This window comes from Mustela lutreola, chromosome 15 (genome assembly GCF_030435805.1).
Source record: "Mustela lutreola isolate mMusLut2 chromosome 15, mMusLut2.pri, whole genome shotgun sequence".
Lineage (NCBI taxonomy): Eukaryota > Metazoa > Chordata > Mammalia > Carnivora > Mustelidae > Mustela > Mustela lutreola.
Genome location: NC_081304.1, coordinates 21,016,073 through 21,034,736, shown reverse-complemented (window position 1 = coordinate 21,034,736; position 18,664 = coordinate 21,016,073). Strand labels below are relative to the sequence as shown.

The window sequence follows — 18,664 nt, the reverse complement described above, 5'->3', positions numbered from 1 at the left end:
ACAGTCTGAGTTGTTTAATTCCTTTGGGCTCTTTAGGGTGAAAGGAAAATTCCATCAGATGCATGTATTCTCCCCAGCTCTCCTTGCTTCTGATGCTAAACACTTATTCTTTTTTTTTAAAATTAATTTATTTATTTTCAGCATAACAGTATTCATTATTTTTTCACCACACCCAGTGCTCCATGCAATCCGTGCCCTCTATAATACTCACCACCTGGTACCCCGACCTCCCACCCCCCGCCACTTCAAACCCCTCAGATTGTTTTTCAGAGCCATAGTCTCTCATGATTCACCTCCCCTTCCAATTTACCCCAACTCCCTTCTCCTCTCTAACTCCCCATGTCCTCCATGCTATTTGTTATGCTCCACAAATAAGTGAAACCATATGATACTTGACTCTCTCTGCTTGACTTACTCAGCATAATCTCTTCGAGTCCCGTCTATGTTGCTATAAAAGTTGGGTATTCATCCTTTCTGATGGAGGCATAATACTCCATAGTGTATATGAACCACATCTTCCTTATCCATTAGTCCTTTGAAGGGCATCTTGGTTCTTTCCATAGTTTGGCGACCATTGCTGCTATTGCTGCTATAAACTTATTCATTCAGCTTGTAATCTAGGGGCTCTTTCCTGTGGATTAGCCAATCTACTTTTGTAGAGCATTTTCATTTTGAGATAGCCTCAATCTGATGATAATTTTTTTTGCCCTCTTTTCTTATACTTAGGAAATCTTAGGAATATGTTTTATTAGGAAATTTATTAGGAAATTTATTAGGAAATTAGGAAATCTGTTTCTGCCAGTGGATGTGGACTGTCTTGAAAAAACAAAAGGCTTCCCCTCAATCTTCTCCCACTCTCAGTGACATAATCTGTAATAAATAGCACATCTTTTGAGCCCATTTGATACAGTGATATTCAGATGTGCAACAAGGAATATCAGTGCATGGTACTGAGTAAATACTGTGTGCCAAGCACTTTACACGCATAAGGTCATTTAACTTTCCCAGCAACCTACAATGGTAAGGATTAACCTTATCATTTGGCAGAAGAGGAAACCTGAAGGTCAGAGAAGTTAAGTTGTACTGATGCTGAAGATTCTGTTTTAAGTAGAATATCTGCCTTTTAGAATTCTTGTCATGAAGACAATTACCTTCTAATTTTGTTTGATTCAACAAATAGAAATCAAGTACCAACCATATTCTAAACATTGAGCTCCATACTGAAAGCAAGAATAAATAAATTGTGGTCCCTTCTTTGGAGACAGAGAAATGGACGATCTCAATATGATGCTATATGGGGAGGGAAGTAAGCATAGGATGCTATTGGCATGTTAGGGGCACCTAACCCAACCTCTCTGTGTGTATGCACGTGTGTGTGGGTGTGTTTCTGTGATGGAGGGGTTGGGGCAGGGCTGTTACAAAAGGCTGAGCTGAATCTTTGAAATGGCTCAGTGTTAGGTAGGTGAAGAAAGTGGAGGGCTGGGGTAGGTGGAAAAAAATATTCCAGATAAATGAAAGAATATGACAAAAGCAAAGACCTACGGAACTGCATGGTATGTGCCACTTACTGTGAGTTTAGTGTTACTTGCAGTGAAACTTGGTGGGGGTTGTTGAGACATGAACCTGGACATGTGGACAGTGGACAGACCCTGGAGGACCCTGTGTGCACAGATTTCCTAGCCACGTAAGCAGTCTGAGGACTAGCCCAGCCATCCTGTACCACCTTCCGAGATTCATACCAGGATTCCTAGCACCTTTCCCTTTCCTCTCCTGTCTTCCTCACCTTCTTTGTTTTGTCTTCCTTCTTCCTGTTCCTTGTCTGATCATCTACATACACTAATAAACATTGGACTACTGAATGAATCAGAGAGCAGGGAAGTTTACAAGAAAACTTAGTTTATTGAAAACAAGCAAGCAGCACCTTACAAAAGATGGCGGAGAGGGTTTGAGCAGTCCTCAGAGTTCAGGATGGGTTTGCAGAGTCTACTCTGAGGGGTTTTGAAGAGAGATTTACCACCCATAGTGTCTTCTGCTGTTGTGGACATTTGCTTGTATATCCAAATGGTAGGATGTAAAAATGACTATTGTCACCTTATGAAAAATACCTATTTTTCTTTCTACTTTCTTAAAATGCAGAATAGGTGTTCAGGCTCCAGTGTGTTGCTCTGTGGGGATAGTGGGAATCTCAGCAGCAGGGGGAGGTCCTGCAGGTGGTGCGGCAGGGGGCAGGCTGGCAGCAGGGGGGGCGGCAGCAGGGCGCCTGCACAGAGATGAGCTGGCAGCAGGTGGAGGCCCAGCAGCAGGGGCGGCAGACCACGGCCGTGCAGGACGTGGGGCAGCAGCTGATGGGGCGGCAGCAGCCCTCCTGCACACCACAGGGGTCACAGCAGACGGGGTAGTGGCAGACCACGGTTGTGCAGGACGTGGGGCAGCAGCTGATGGGGCGGCAGCAGCCCTCCTGCAGGCCACAGGGGTCACAGCAGACTGGGCGGCGGCAGGGCTCACAGATGGGGCGAGTGCAGCGGCAGGTACAGGTCACGGGGCGGCACACGGTGGTCTGGCAGGACACGGGGCGGCAGCAGCAGGGGTCGCGGCAGCAGCAGGGCTGGCAGCAGGGCTGGCAGCAGCCTCCCCCACAGCCTGAGGAGGAGCAGCAGGAGCCACAGCAGGAGCCAGACATGGTGATGTCTGGGGTTGTTTAGGGTTGGACTGATGAGAGGATTTGGGTATTGTCAGGTGTGAATGTCTTTATATACCCTGGCCTGCTGCTGCTGACCCCCATGACACATGATCATTTCTTAATCTTCTGGCCAGTTAAGTGAGGATTTAGCATTGAGTAAATGATATTTTTAAAATCTTCACCTTATACACACCTATGCACACAACCACAAACATTCCTTTGTTTTCCATATTGTTTATTCTTACCAAATGTAGACATTGGATTCAATTCTGATGAATTTTTCTTTGAAATATTCCTAACTCATGGAAGAGAAAAGAGTGTGTTTTCTAAACTAGAATAGTATCTACTCACTCTTCCTTTAGCCGACATTTTATTGCTGGACTTCAAAGACTCACATAATTACCACCCAAACAGTGACTTGCCATATTTACATCTGTGGTCCTAACAGTAACAGGTTAAATAGCAACACTCTTGTGCAGGCTGGTAGGTATCTGCTTCCTGGATGTCTCCTTTCATGACTCACCGAGGGGCAGATTTGTGGTTTTCTGGTGAGGAGAGACTACATTGTATCCTGCACCCCTGCCACCCTGGTTTAGTCACTATTCCCTCGTAGGGCCTGGGCTGTTCTGCCCTGGTTGTTGTCTCCCCCATTCACCTGTAATGCCCTCTCCTCCTTCCAGACCAAACTCTACCTTGGCTGTAAAATTTTCATCAAGGATCTGTTGCAGTTTTTACCTTTGTAATTTATTCAGTATTAATCGTTATATGTGTAGATTCTGGGAAAGGACTGTAGACAACATATAGCTCTATCCCCTCATCTTAAAGGAGAGGTCATGTGGGTTCACCATAGTCACTCAGTGGGTCTAGGTCTCCTCATTCCTCAGTAAGCAGCCTCTACTATGAGTTTTATGTTTATCAGGTTAGTAGACCATAGTCTTCAGACAGGAGAGAGAACATCCCAAGTATTCCCCCATTTTTTATCTCAAGTCTTAAGTAAGCATTATTAAAAGTGATGCTGGAAAAAAGTTAGGAAAAAGTATCTTGTTCCAATGAGAGATAATCCAAAAGGGCCCTAGGACTTGTTTGCAGGGTCATATGTGCACTAGTGCAGAGGTTTCTCTCTGAGGAGGGATCAACAGAGCTTGGCTTATTGGTGGGTGGAGATGTGGGGGGGGGGGTTGCCTGTTCTGAGATGTTCTAAGTGTAGATTGTTCCCTTTGGTAACACATTGTGGCACTGTGAGATAATGCGCTTGTCTAATTCCTTTTATTGTTTTTTAATTTATCCTTCACCCCATTTCTACCCTTTGTGATGAGTTCCATAAATTTGCCTCTTACTTGTGAAGTAGAGATGTACTTTTCCTTTGGATTTGAGGTGAAAAAAAAAAAAAAAAAGCATCCTGTTCCACTTACTTTCTGTGAGCACTAAATGACAGAAAGGGCCAGGAGCTTGCAAACCACCAATCAGATGTCCTAAAATTAGTACCTTGAGCTTTTAAAGGGAGAGGCTTCCTATTGTTTTCATGGGGGGATTAGTTTTGTTTTGGCTTCAGTCATATCATGGACGATATCATAGTTTTGAATTATATTAAATTCTCTAAATCTCTTCATCCCAAGATTCTCTCTTGGCTCCTTTACAGTATTTGTTGATTTTTTTCATGTGCGGGTGCAGACTAAGTAATTCTCTGAGATAATGTGGCTGGAATTACATGCAAGCTAGTTTCTTGTTGCCACCATGGTTGAGTTAGTCAGCTGTGATGCATAACAAGCAACCACAAACTCTCAGAATGTACAATAACAAGTATTTATTTCTTGGTCATATGTCTGCAGGTCAGTTGTGTTTTGTCTGATTAAGGCTGGTCTTGGCTTCTGGCAGTGGGTTGGTTTGGGACTTCCTTTTGAATTAGAGTTGCCAGATTTAGCAAATAAAAATGTAGGTGCCAAGTTAAAATTGGAATTATCTTTAGCATAATAGATCTTCAGCATAAGTTTGTCTGAGTATGCATGAGGCATACTTATATTAAAAATTTGTTCATTATAGAGGGCACGTATTGCATGGAGCACTGAGTATGGGGCATAAACAATGAATTCTGGAACAATGAAAAGAAATTTAAAAAATAAAAATTAAAAAAAATTGTTATTTATCTGAAATTAAAATTTGATGCGGTGTCCTGTATTTTAATTGGAAACCCTGGTTCTGATGGCATAAGCACATGGGAGCAATGCAGTCCTGCATATTTTTTAAGTCTTTGCATGGATCATGTCCTCTAACCTCTCATTGGCCAAACAAGTCACATGGTGGAGTTCAAGTCACAGGGTGGGAGAGTGGGAGAAGAGGATACTTCTCCCAAAGGGGTAGGAAGAGGAAGAGAGCAAACATTAATGAAGAATAATCTAATCTGTCAGAACAGCAAATCAATTATTTTGGGAATCTTTGTTGTAAAGCTTGGATAAAGACTTTTAGAAAGTCAAATTAGATGTTCACTGCATTTCCATTCATTTGAGTAACTTTTATTTATCTTCCTCCTTCTCTTCCTGGTCAACCAGGAAATGTCATTGACTTAAAAAGGGACTTCCTGATCTACATATTTAAAGCAATCCCTATCAAAATACCAGTAGCATTTTTTACAAATCTAGAACAAACAGTCCCAAAATTTGTATGGAACCACAGAGGATCCCAAATAGCCAAAGCAATCTTGAAAAAGAAAAGCAAAGCTAGAGACATCAAAATTTCAGATTCAAGTTATATTGCAAACATGTAGTAATCAAAACACTGTGGTACTGGCACAAAATAGACAGATAGGTCGATGGAACAGACTAGGAAATCCAGAAATGAGCCCACAACTGTATGGTCAAGTAATATTCAACAAAGCAGGAAAGAATATTCAATGCAAGAAAGACAGTTTCTTCAACAAATGGTGTTGGGAAAATTGGAGAGCAACATGCAGAAGAAAGAAACACTATACACACAAAAAAAATCAAAATGAGTGTGAACCTAAATCCATAAAAAATCTTAGAGGACAGCACAGGCGGGAATGTCTTTGACATTTGCATAGCAAATTTTTTCTAGATAGGTCTCCTGAGGGAAGGGCAATAAAGCAAAAATAATCTATCAGGATTACATCATAATCAAAAGTGCCTGGATAGCCAAGGAAACAGTGGACAAAACTAAAAGGCAGCCTGTGAGGTGGGAGAAGAAATATTTCTGATAGGGGAAAAATTCCTTTACTTTCCTTTTCAGCATTCATTTGGCTAATCTTGGACCTTTTCTTTTCTATATGCATTTAGAAACCATTATACTCTGTTTAAAAACCTCATTGGAACTTTGATCCAATTAATAGCATTAAATTTACTGATTCAACTAGGAAGAATTGACATATTTGTGATATTAAATCTTCCCAGTAATAAACCTGATATTAACTCTTCATTTACATATAGATTTCCAAAGAATATTTCAAACTTTTCTTCATAAACATTGCACAATTTTTTAGGCTTATTTTGAGGCATTTAATAATATTTGTAGCTATTTTTAATGAAATCTTCCTTCCTATTAAATTAGAATTACTAACTGACTCTTGCAAGTTATAAAAATGTTATTGGGTATTTTTATTTTATTTATTTATTTATTTATTTATTTATTTGGTCAGTACTCTATATACTGACTTCTCTGAACTCTTCAGCACAAGTTTGTGGGTTTTCTTGGATTTCCTATGTTGACAACAGTATTGTCTATAAATACCAACATTTTTTTTTTTTTTTTTTTTTTTTTTTGGTAACACTCTTTTCTAATTGGATTGCATTGGCTAGGATCTCAAATACAACAATGAATGCTAGGGAGTGATATGAATTATCTTTGTCTTATTCTAAACTTTAGTAGAATACTTTTCATTTGTTAACTATTATGTTTGCTACGAAGTTTTAATAAATAGCATTCATTAGGATAAAAATGTCCTCTTTTAGCCCTGTTTTGCTTAGAGTATTTTAAATAGTAAATGACTATTGTGATGGCCAATTTTATGTGTCAACTTAACTGGGCCATAGGATGCCCAGACATTTGGACAAACATTATTCTGGGTATGTCTGTGAAAGTGTTTCTTGGTAAGATTAATATTCAAACCATTAGACTGAATAAAGCAGATTGCCCTCTCCGATGTGAGTAGACCTCATCCAATCAACTTAAGGTCTGAATAGAACAAAAAGGCTGACGTCTCCCCACTTTGATTAAAAAGGAACTCCTCCTGTCTTACTCCCTTGACATTAGTCTTTTCCTGAGACATTGGTTCTTCTTGGGTCTTGAGCCTGCTGGCTTTTGAATTGGAATTATACCATCAGCTCTTCTGTCTCCAGCTTATTGAATGCAGATCTTGGGACTTCTCAAATTCTGTAATCACATAAGCCAATTCCTTAAAATAAATCCCTATATTTATATCTATATCTACCTATATATATATATAGAGAGAGAGAGAGAGAGAGAGAGAGAGATTTATTTTGTATCTACCTATATAGGGAGAGTGTGTGTGTGTGTGTGTGTGTTGGTTTATGTATATGAATGTGTGTCTATATCTATTTATCTATCTCCTATTGGTTGTTTCTCTGGAGAACCCTGAATAATACATTTATATATTATTGAATATAATATATATTAATGATATAACAGCTATTGATATAATCCTGAAGTTTTCCCCCTTTAATGTAGTAGTATCAACAAGCTTATTTAAATATTTTCTAATTTTGAAGCATTCCTGAATGTGTAGGAAACTGTGGTTGGTTATGATATGTTATTCTTTTTATATATTGCTAAATTTCATTTACTAGTATTTATGGGAATTTTGCATCTATGATCTTCAATAATATAGGCCTATAATTTTCCTTTATCACATTGTTCTTGTATGTTTTTAATATTATTGTTTTACTAAAAATGGGAAGATTTTCCTTTCTTTTGTTCTTTTTCCTCGTTGGAGTGGGAGAGAACTTTAAGGCTTAATAAAATTACTAATGAATCAACATGGTTCTGGCTTTTTAGTATCAATATATGTAGAGGATAGATTTTGCATCATAGGTATAGTTTCTTTAATGGTTATTGGCTTATTTATGTTTTGTATATCTTCTGGAATTACCTTTATATTTTTCTAGACAAGTCAATTCAATCATAATTTTCAAATATATTGGTATAAACTTATATGTAATGTTCTAGTATGTTTTTAAAAAATTTCTACTCTTTTGGGAGCTGATTATTCCCCTTTACAAACATAATGGTATTTGTCCATCTTTCAGTCATCTTCTTTCTCTCCCTTTCTCTCTCTTTGACAAGTTTTACCAGATTTTTCCATTAGTTTTTTAATCTTTGTTTATATAATTAGTCTCATTAAACTTTTCATTTTTTATTCATGTAATTTTGCTAAGCTTTTCATTTAAAAATATGTTACTAATGTTTAAATTTGTCACTATAACCCTCTTTCTACATTGGGTTTACTGGTTAGTGAGGATATAATAGAAGGGGGATATCCTAATGTGTGATTCCAAAGCATGTCTTCAAGAAGGAGGACCATGTGCATTATTGGTAGGGATGTAAATTGGTGAAGCTATTCTGGGAAACAATATGGAGGTTCCTCAAAAAATTAAAGATAGCACTGCCATATAATTCAGCAATTTCACTCCTGGGTATTCATCCAAAGTAAAGCAAAATATTAATTAAAAAATATGCATCCCTATGTTCACTGTAGCATTATTTACAATAGCCAAGATACAGAAACAACCTAAATGTACATCAATGGATGAATAGATAAAGAATATGTGGTATATATACACAGTGAAATTTTATTCAGCCATAAAGAATAAAATCTTTCCATTTGCAACAACATAGATGGATCTTGAGGATATTATTCTAAGTGAAATAAGTCAGACAAAGACTAATACTATATGATTTCACTTATATGTGGAATCTAAGCAAATGAATAAACAAAAAAACCTCATAGATGCAGAGAACAGATTGGCTGTTGCCAGGGAGCAGTGGGGATAAGGAATGGGGAAACTGGGTGAAGGTGCTTAAGAGGTATACACTTCCAGTTATAAAATAAATAAGTCATGGGGATGTAATGTTAGCATGGTGACTGTAGTCAGTATTATTGTGTCACATACCTGAAAGTTGCTAAAAGAAAGAATTTTAAAGTTTTCATTACAAGGAAAATATTTTTGTAACTTTGTATGGTGACAGATAGTAGCTAGACTTAATGTGGTAATCGTTTCTTAGAGTATACAAATATCAAATTATTATGGTGTATACCTGAAGGATATAATGTTATATGTCAATTATAGCTCAATAAAAATTAAAATTTATAAATAAGAGGTAAGGACATGAATTAAATCTGTCCTTAATGTGTATGTGCACATGTACTGCTTTTGTTCCAGTATCTTAAATTATGTATATTTGAAATAGCACTTATTCTCAAAGTGGTTTCAACATGAGTGTTCTTCCTGTATCATCATGTAAAATATAGTTGCCTAGTTACTGAGTAAAATGATCATGAATACAATAGACAACAATGCCGATGAATTTTTATGTGTAGAAAAGTTTATTAGAAAGCAGAGAAGCAAAAAAACACAAAAAATTCACTCTTTTAGAAATACATAATTGGACCCCCAAGTCTAAGTGTATAACTGAATCCCAGGTCAGAGAGTATCAAGTCAGTACTGCATAGGTATTACAGATAATATTTACTTTGTTAAGAAGGATAATTTAGAGCTCCATAGTGATAAGTAAGAAAGAGAAATTTAGAGGAGTGGGATGATTTTTTAGCTGATGGATTACAAAGTAATATCCATATTTGGCACTAGTATTGAAAGAAAAGATAATAATGGAAGAGCTTAACATGAACGAGAATGTGCTCACAGAGTCAGTGGGTTGGGTTCACTGGAATCATGAGGCTCAACCTGTGAATGAGGTCAACCAGACTCTATCTGTCTTAATGCTCAGCACAAAAGGAGAAGGGTCTACATCTGTAGGGCAGAGGTAAGCAGAGATCGTAGTCAGAGGGCAGGGGGCTCAGCAGCAAGAGGAGGCACAGCACATGGGGCGGGGGCAGGTGGAGATGACACAGGTGGGGCGATAGCAGGTGGTGTGGCAGGAGACCTGGCCACAGACTGGGCGCAGGCAGCAGGAGGGGCAGCAGCAGGAGGGGCGGCAGCAGCTGGATCCACAGCAGCTGGATCCACAGCAGGAGGGGCGGCAGCAGCTAGAAATGCAGCAGGAGGGGCGGCAGCAGCTAGTGCCACAGCAGCTGGAGCCACCACAGCTGGATCCACAGCAGGAGGGGCGGCAGCAGCTAGGCCTGCAGCAGCTGGAACCACAGCAGGAGGGCTGGCAGCAGCTGGACACACAGCAAGCGGGGCGGCAGCAGGTGGTCCTACAGCAGGTGGTCTGGCAACAGCTGGGGCAGCAGCAGGTCTCCTGGCCACAGCCCTGGTCAGAGCAGGAGCCACAACAGGAGTTGACCATGGTGATAGAGGTTAGAGGTTCTGGGTGGGTTTCCAGAAGAATGAAGTTCTCAAGTGTGATCTTTCCCTGCCCTCTGTCACTTTTATACCCTGCTGAGGGCTACTATGACCATGTGCAGGACTCTTCTTGTTTATCCTAATAGAAAAAGCAGTTAGCTTTAGTAAATTAGATAATTATGTTTATTTGGTAAACATTCCTATATATAGAAAAGGCTCCATTTCCTTTTCCTGTTGTACTGTGAGCTATCTGATTTGGTTAAAACCATGTAAATCAGCTTCCATATCTCTTCCCTTGCCTACTGTGTCTTCCAAACAAGACACATAGCATTGTTTCACTGGATTTCACAAGTATTAAATCTTCATTTATGTATTTAACTCCAGGATAGTATGTTGAGAGTGGATTTTATGATGACTAAATCTGCTGTTAAAGAGGTTAACAACCAGTCATATAAAAAATGCTGGTAGGAAAATAGGGTGAAAGAGCCATCTTGGGGGGGGGCAGTCCCTTGTGTGCAGTAGGGAATATGGTGATTCCTTTAGATTTTATGGATGGCCAGTAAGGTATAAAGGATCTTAACGAAGTTCCTATCTGTTTTGTCTTACTCAGTTATTCAGTTTGAAAATCATAACGCAATGATTCATTGCTATTGAATAGTAAAAAACCCCACTGGCATGAATAGGTCCTTTTAAAAATTATTAAATTTTTATGGACATGTTCTTCAGAAATAGGGCATCATAAAGGAGTATTTTTTCTCTTATTTTCATGGATGAACATACCCAATAGAATATGCATATTGAATATTTTCTTGTATTCTGAGCTTTTGTCTCTCAAAAAGTTATGTTTGAGATATTTTGCTTAATGTGAATGAGGTCTAAAAGATTAAGCTTTAATCTGTGTTCTATAGGCATTGAATAAGACAAGACACATATGTAGGGGTTTGGCAAGCATGTAGAACATAGTATGATAAATAAAAATTATGTATTTAAATCTGTACACTTATGAAATATGAGATAATAGTAATAGTTACTATTTTTGAGTGCCTATTGTGTGTCAGGAATTTTCTGAGTCTTTAATTGTTACCTTGTTTATGCTTCGTAAGGTCTCTAAGAGGTGGTCACAATTTTTCTTAATTCCTCAGACATGAAGTAATTGAGGTTCAGATAGATTGAAATCATATAGTCAATAGAGAAGATGGTTCTTTCTTAGAAGTTTAAAATGGGTATGAGGAATAATAATTCCATGTCATTTCTCATACTGTTTCATTTGTTTAAATATGCTTTCTATCTTGTCAATTCACAAACTCTTGCTCATACATAGAAAAGGCCAGATATTTAGTCTGGATACCAACTCACCAACTCATCTCTAATGTCTTTCTTGACATCTACCACACTCAAAATGAATCCTTCTTTTCCTTTTAATCCAAGGTACCTGTGATATAGGGTATCACACTCTACTGTAACTGGTTTATATCTTTTTCCCCCCTATTCCTTCTGTATACCCCATGAGGTCAGAGATTGGCTTATTCATATATATAAACAGGGTGCCTAGCAATTGCTCTGAATGAATGTTAGTTGAGTGAATGTGGAATTTACTGAAAACATAAGGCATTTACTCACCCTTTATCATACTATAGATAATCTAGATGGGTGGAAAAAAGAAAAACATTCAGACAATGGGGATATAATTGAATGGGGGTTTATTTTGGCTTCTCATGGAGTAAATGACTTGTCTGGTTGGTATGTATAGGATAGTAAAGACAAATAATAGTCCACTGCTAAAATGAGGAGAATGTAGAGATATTCTTGAATTTATACAAAGAAACTGTATCATCACACAGTTGGGAGAAAGGTGTGAGAGAACATCTAGGCCTTTAAAATATTATTTGCCTGGGGGTGGAGTAGTAACGGGAAGTAGGAGGAAAGTTTAGGTGGTGGCTGTAGGCTAAGGATGAGAGATGAATGCCTATCTAGGTTGGTGGCAATGGGAGTAGTAAGGAGGATAGAGATACAATCAATAGCACTTCAAAGAGAGTCAACCAAGATCACTTACAAAATGGGGCAGTAGAGGTAACAGGAGACCTCATCATTAAAGAGGACTCATAATTTAATATTTTTTCAATTGTATACACATACATTTTACAATTAAATTCAGATAGTGAAAAGATAATTATTTGTAATAAGGAAAATAGTTTAAAATCTCCAGAAACAAAGTAAAAAGACAACCGACTGAATGGAAAAAAAAAATACCTGCAATTTATACCAAAGACAAAGAGCCAATGATGTTAATATATAAAGCACTTCTAAAATTATACTGGAGAAGAGGAAAAACCTGATGGAAAAATGAGATTCAGATCATTCTCCATCATAGAAAGATGTCTAGTCTCATACATAAGAATGGAAATGAAATTATATAGGATACCACTTCTCACCTGTGAGACTGTAAAAAATTCAAAATTTCACAATATTCTCTAATAGTAAGATTCTGTGGAAATAGACATGCTCATACCTTTCTTATGAAGATTTGACAGTAATTCTAAGCATTATTCTTTGACTCCAATATCCCTATTCTATAAATTGTCAAGGTACTCAGGCAAAACTATGAAAAGATGTTATGCAAGATTACTTATGGCACTGCTATTTGTAAAAACAAAACAATAACAAGAGCTAGACACAACTTGGGTGTCCTTCAGTAGTGTAGTGGTGAATGAGCTCTGTTGTATCCCCATGATGGAGTACTATTCAGCTGTAAAAAAGGAATAAAGAGTATCTTTATATGCTACTATGAAGTAATCTCCAGTATATTGTTAAGAGATGATAAAGCAGATGGAGCAAAGTGTCCATAATGTTCTACCATGTGTCTAAACAAATAAGGGAGGGATGTGGGTGGGGGATGGGCTAGATGGGTGAAGGGGATTAAGGAGTACTCTAGTTATGATGAGCCCTGGGTGTTCTATGTAAGTGATGAATCACTAAGTTCTACTCCTGAAACCAATATTATACTACATGTTAACTAACTAGAATTTAAATGAAAATTTGGAAAAAAAAATACTGCAGGTAGAAAAAAAATAAGGGAACACATATAGAAAATCTATTTGCATATATTACATGAATTTTTTAAATACTGGAAGAACAGAGAAAGAGCAGAGGAAACAAAACAAAAATTAAAAAGGGACTTACAATTCCTGCTGAGGAGTCTTAGGGACTAGATTTACACTTCTGCCTGAAGCAACTAAAAAAACAGTCAAAATAAATGAAACTGTGGCTTTTAGACATTGGCTATCAGGTCAGAACACTGGTGCCTTAGAGAAGGGAAACAAATGAGGTGATCCATAGAATTGCCTCAGTTTATTTCTTGAAGAGTTTCTGGGGGGGGGGTGTAGCTCTGGGAGAGAGAACCAGGTAGAGCCTGGTAATCCTCCTGACTTGAGGAGACAGAGCTGGCATGAAGGAGACCAAATCAACTGCAATTCACAGGATATGGTATCAGAGAGGAAAGAGTTGCACAGAGAACCCCAGAGGTCTGCAGAAGATCCACCTGCATCTTCAGCTGAGTACTTACGAGTGCATGTGCATGAAGAAACTGCCCAAGGGCAGAAAAAAAATCGGCCCTGCCCCACCCTACCCATGTAAAACAAAGAGAATCTTTTGATCTTCATGAGGTCCCCAAAGTTCATCTTCGCTTTTGTTTCCTTTGCCTTTGGAGACATATCTTGAAAGAAGCTGCTGTGGCTGATATCGAAGAGGTTACTGCCTATGTTCTCCTCTAGGATTCTGATGGATTCCTGTCTCATGTTGAGGTCTTTTATCCATTTTGAGTTTATCTTTGTGTATGGTGTAAGAGAATGGTCGAGTTTAATTCTTCTACATATAGCTGCCCAGTTTCCCCAGCACCATTTATTGAAGAGACTGTCTTTTTTCCACTGTATATTTTTTCCTGCTTTGTCGAAGATTATTTGACCATAGAGTTGAGGGTCCATATCTGGGCTCTCTACTCTGTTCCACTGGTCTGTGTGTCTGTTTTTATGCCAGCACCATGCTGTCTTGGTGATCACAGCTTTGTAGTAAAGCTTGAAATCAGGTAACGTGATGCCCCCAGTTTGATTTTTGTTTTTCAACATTTCCTTAGAGATTTGGGGTCTCTTCTGATTCCATACAAATCTTAGGATTATTTGCTCCAGCTCTTTGAAAAATACTGGTGGAATTTTGATCAAGATGGCATTAAAAGTATAGATTGTTCTAGGCAGCATAGACATTTTAACAATGTTTATTCTTCTGATCCAAGAGCATGGAATGGTCTTCCATCTTTTTGTGTCTTCTTCAGTTTCTTTCATGAGTGTTCTGTAGTTCTTCGAGTACAGAACCTTTACCTCTTTGGTTAGGTTTATTCCCAGGTATCTTATGGTTCTTGGTGCTATAGTGAATGGAATCGATTCTCTAGTTTCCCTTTCTGTATTTTCATTGTTAGTGTATAAGAAAGCCACTGATTTCTGTACATTGACTTTGTATCCTGCCACATTGCTGAATTGTTGTATGAGTTCTAGTAGTTTGGGGGTGGAGTCTTTTGGGTTTTCCATATAAAGAATCATGTCATCTGCGAAGAGAGAGAGTTTGACTTCTTCATTGCCAATTTGGATACCTTTTATTTCTCTTTGTTGTCTATTTGCTGTTGCTAGGATTTCTAATACTATGGTGAACTAGAGTGGTGAGAGTGGGCATCCTTGTCGTGTTCCTGATTTCAATGGGAAGGCTGTGAGCTTTTTCCCATTGAGGATGATATTTGCTGTGGGTATTTCATAGATAGATTTTATGAAGTTCAGGAATGTTCCCTCTATCCCTATACTTTGAAACGTTTTAATCAGGAACGGATGCTGGATTTTGTCAAATGCTTTTTCTGCATCAATTGAGAGGACCATGTGGTTCTTCTCTCTTCTCTTATTAATTTGTTCTATCACATTGATTGATTTGCGAATGTTGAACCATCCTTACAAAATCAAAAGCTTCTGCACAGCAAAGGAAACAGTCAACAAAACAAAGAGGCAACCCACGGAATGGGAGAAGATATTTGCAAATGACAGTACAGACAAAAGGTTGATATCCAGGATCTATAAAGAACTCCTCAAACTCAACATGCACAAAACAGACAGTCATATAAAAAAATGGGCAGAAGGTATGAACAAACACTTCTCCAATGAAGACATACAAATGGCTATCAGACACATGAAAAAATGTTCATCATCACTAGCCATCAGAGAGATTCACATTAAAACCACATTGAGATATCACTTTACACCAGTTAGAATGACCAAAATTAGCAAGACAGGAAGCAACATGTGCTGGAGGGGATGTGGAGAAAAGGGAACCCTCTTCCACTGTTGGTGGGAATGCAAGTTGGTGCAGCCACTTGGGAAAACAGTGTGGAGATTCCTCAAGAAATTAAAAATAGAGCTTCCCTATGTCCCTGCCATTGCACTACTGGGTATTTACCCCAAAGATACAGATGTAGTGAAAAGAAGGGCCATCTGTACCCCAATGTTTATAGCAGCAATGGCCACAGTGGCCAAACTGTGGAAAGAACCAAGATGCCCTTCAACGGACAAATGGATAAGGAAGATGTGGTCCATATACACTATGGAGTATTATGCCTCCATTGGAAAGGATAAATACCCAACTTTTGTAGCAACATGGATGGGACTGGAAGAGATTATGCTGAGTGAAATAAGTCAAGCAGAGAGAGTCAATTATCATACAGTTTCACTTATTCGTGGAGCATAACAAATAGCATGGAGGACAAGGGGAGATGGAGAGGGGAAGGCAGTTGAGGGAAATTGGAAGGGGAAGTGAACCATGAGAGGCTATGGACTCTGAAAATCAATCTGAGGGTTTTGAAGGGGTGGGGGGTAGGAGGTTGGGGGAACCAGGTGGTGGGTATTGGAGAGGGCACATATTGCATGGAGCACTGGGTGTGGTGCAAAAACAATGAATATCGTTATGCTGAAAATAAAAAACAAAAAACAAACAACAACAACAGCAACAACAACAAAAAACCCACAGAACAATCCTTGGAGCTGACAAGAGGCCAGAAACACCTCATGTTCCCATGAGCCAGAGTGAAAAATCTTGTAATTCATGGGTCATTGGTTAAAGGACTTAGAATAGTATTGCCTCAGGAGTGAGGCAGATTTTTCCCTAGAGTAAGGGCTGCTCTAATCCCACCATCAGTTTATAAGCAAGTCTTGAAAGGATCAGACTGTTAAATCAACTTAATTGCATTCCAGAACAATCAAGTCCTCGGATTCCATCAAAATAAAAATTAGTTTTCAAAAGATACTGTTTAGGCAGTAACCTCTTCGATATTTGCTGTAGCAACTTTTTTCTAGATTTGTCTCCTGAGGCAAAGGAAATAAAAGCAAAAATGAACTATTGAGAATACATTAAAATAAAAGCCTATGCACAGTGAAAGAAATGATCAACAAAACTTTTTTAAAAAATTTATTTTCAACTCAAAATGGATAAAAGACCTCAACGTGAGACAGGAATCCATCAGAATCCCAGAGGAGAACATAGGCAGTAACCTCTTCGATATCAGCCACAGCAGCTTCTTTCAAGATAGGTCTCCAAAGGCAAAGGAAACAAAAGCGAAGATGAACTTTTGGGACTTCATTAAGATCAAAAGCTTCTGCACAGCAAAGGAAACAGTCAGCAAAACAAAGAGGCAATCCACAGAATGGGAGAATATCTTTGCAAATGACAATACAGACAAAGGGATGATATCCAAGATCTATAAAGAACTCCTCAAACTCAACACACAAAACAGAGAATCATATAAAAAAATGGGCAGAAGACATGAACAGACACTTCTCCAATGAAGACATACAAATGGCTATGGGACACATGAAAAAATGTTCATCAACAAAACTTTTTAAAAAGCAACCAACTGGGGGCGCCTGAGTGGCTCAGTGGGTTGGGCCGCTGCCTTCGGCTCAGGTCATGATCTCAGAGTCCTGGGATCGAGTCCCGCATCGGGCTCTCTGCTCAGCGGAGAGCCTGCTTCCCTCTCTCTCTCTCTGCCTGCCTCTCCATCTACTTGTGATTTCTCTCTGTCAAATAAATAAATAAAATCTTTAAAAAAAAAAAAAAAGCAACCAACTGAATGGGAGACGATAGTTACAAATGATGTGTTTGATAAAGAATTAGTATCCAAAATATATGCACAACTTATAAAATTCAACACCCAAAGCAAATAACCCAATTATATAATGGGCAGAGTACATGAACAGACATTTCTCCAAAGATGACATATAGGTGCTCATCATTATTTACCATCATGGAAATGCAAATAGAAATTATATTGAGATAGCACCTCACACCTTTCAGCATGACTACAATCAACAACAGAAGAAACAACAGGTGTTGGTAAGGAAGTGGAGAAAGGGGAATCCTCCCACGCTATTGGTGGGAATGCAGACATTGGGCGGGGTGCTTCTACTGTGGGAAACAGTATGTAGTTTCCTCAAAAAGATTAAGTAGAACTACCATATGATCCAGTAATTGCACTGCTGGATCTTCCCTACCCTCCCCAAATACCAAAACATGAATTTGAAGGGATACGTACATCCTTGTGTTATAGCAGCGTGACTGATGGTAGCTCTTGGATGGAAGCCCAAGTCTCCAAATGTCCACCTACAGATGGATGAATAAAGAGAATGGGGTTTCTCTTGCCAGTGGAAAAGTATTCAGCTGCAGAGAAAAATGAAATCTTGCCAATGGCAATGATATGGATGGAGCTAGAGAGTATAATTCTAAGCGAGTCAGTCAGTCAGAGAAAGACAAATACCATATTATTTCACTCATACGTAGAGTTTAAGAAGCAAAACACATGAGCAAAGGGGAAAAAATATATATATAGAGAAACCAATTAAGAATCAGACTCCTATGTGGAGAAAGGGGAACCCTCCTACACTCTTGGTGGGAATGCAAGCTGGTGCAACCACTCTGGAAAACAGCATGGAGGTTCCTCAAAAAGTTGAAAATAGAGCTTCCCTATGACCCAACAATTGCACTACTGGGTATTCACCCTAAAGATACAAACATAGTGGTCTGAAGGGGCATGTGCACCCAAATATTTATAGCAGCAATGTCCACAATAGCCAAACTATGGAAAGAACCTAGATGTCCATCAACAGATGAATGGATAAAGAAGATATGGTATATATATACAATGGAATACTATGCAGCCATCAAAAGAAATGAAATCTTGCCATTTGCAATGATGTGGATGGAACTAGAGGGTATTATTCTTAGCGAAATAAGTCAGTCAGAGAAAGACAACTATTATATGATCTCTCCCTGATATGAGGAAGTGGAGATGCAACGTGGGGGGTTTGGGGGGTAGGAAAAGAATAAATGAAAGAAGATGGGATCGGGAGGGAGACAAACCATAAGAGACTCTTAATCTCACAAAACAAACTGAGGGTGGCCAGGGGGAGGGGTT

At 38.7% G+C, this 18,664-nt stretch overlaps 2 protein-coding genes across 2 annotated transcripts; both read right to left on the bottom strand.

Annotated features, from left to right (window-relative positions):
- Positions 1-2,185: 2,185 nt before the first annotated feature.
- On the bottom strand, positions 2,186-2,680 carry LOC131816723 (keratin-associated protein 2-3-like). Its single transcript, XM_059149663.1, has 2 exons — positions 2,424-2,680; positions 2,186-2,342 (listed from the first exon to the last, which is right to left on the bottom strand). The coding sequence occupies exons 1-2, from the start codon at positions 2,678-2,680 to the stop codon at positions 2,186-2,188; spliced, it is 414 nt and encodes a 137-aa protein (XP_059005646.1).
- A 7,041-nt stretch (positions 2,681-9,721) lies between these two features.
- On the bottom strand, positions 9,722-10,174 carry LOC131816158 (keratin-associated protein 4-8-like). Its single transcript, XM_059148595.1, has one exon. The coding sequence runs from the start codon at positions 10,172-10,174 to the stop codon at positions 9,722-9,724; it is 453 nt and encodes a 150-aa protein (XP_059004578.1).
- Between the last annotated feature and the right edge of the window lie 8,490 nt (positions 10,175-18,664).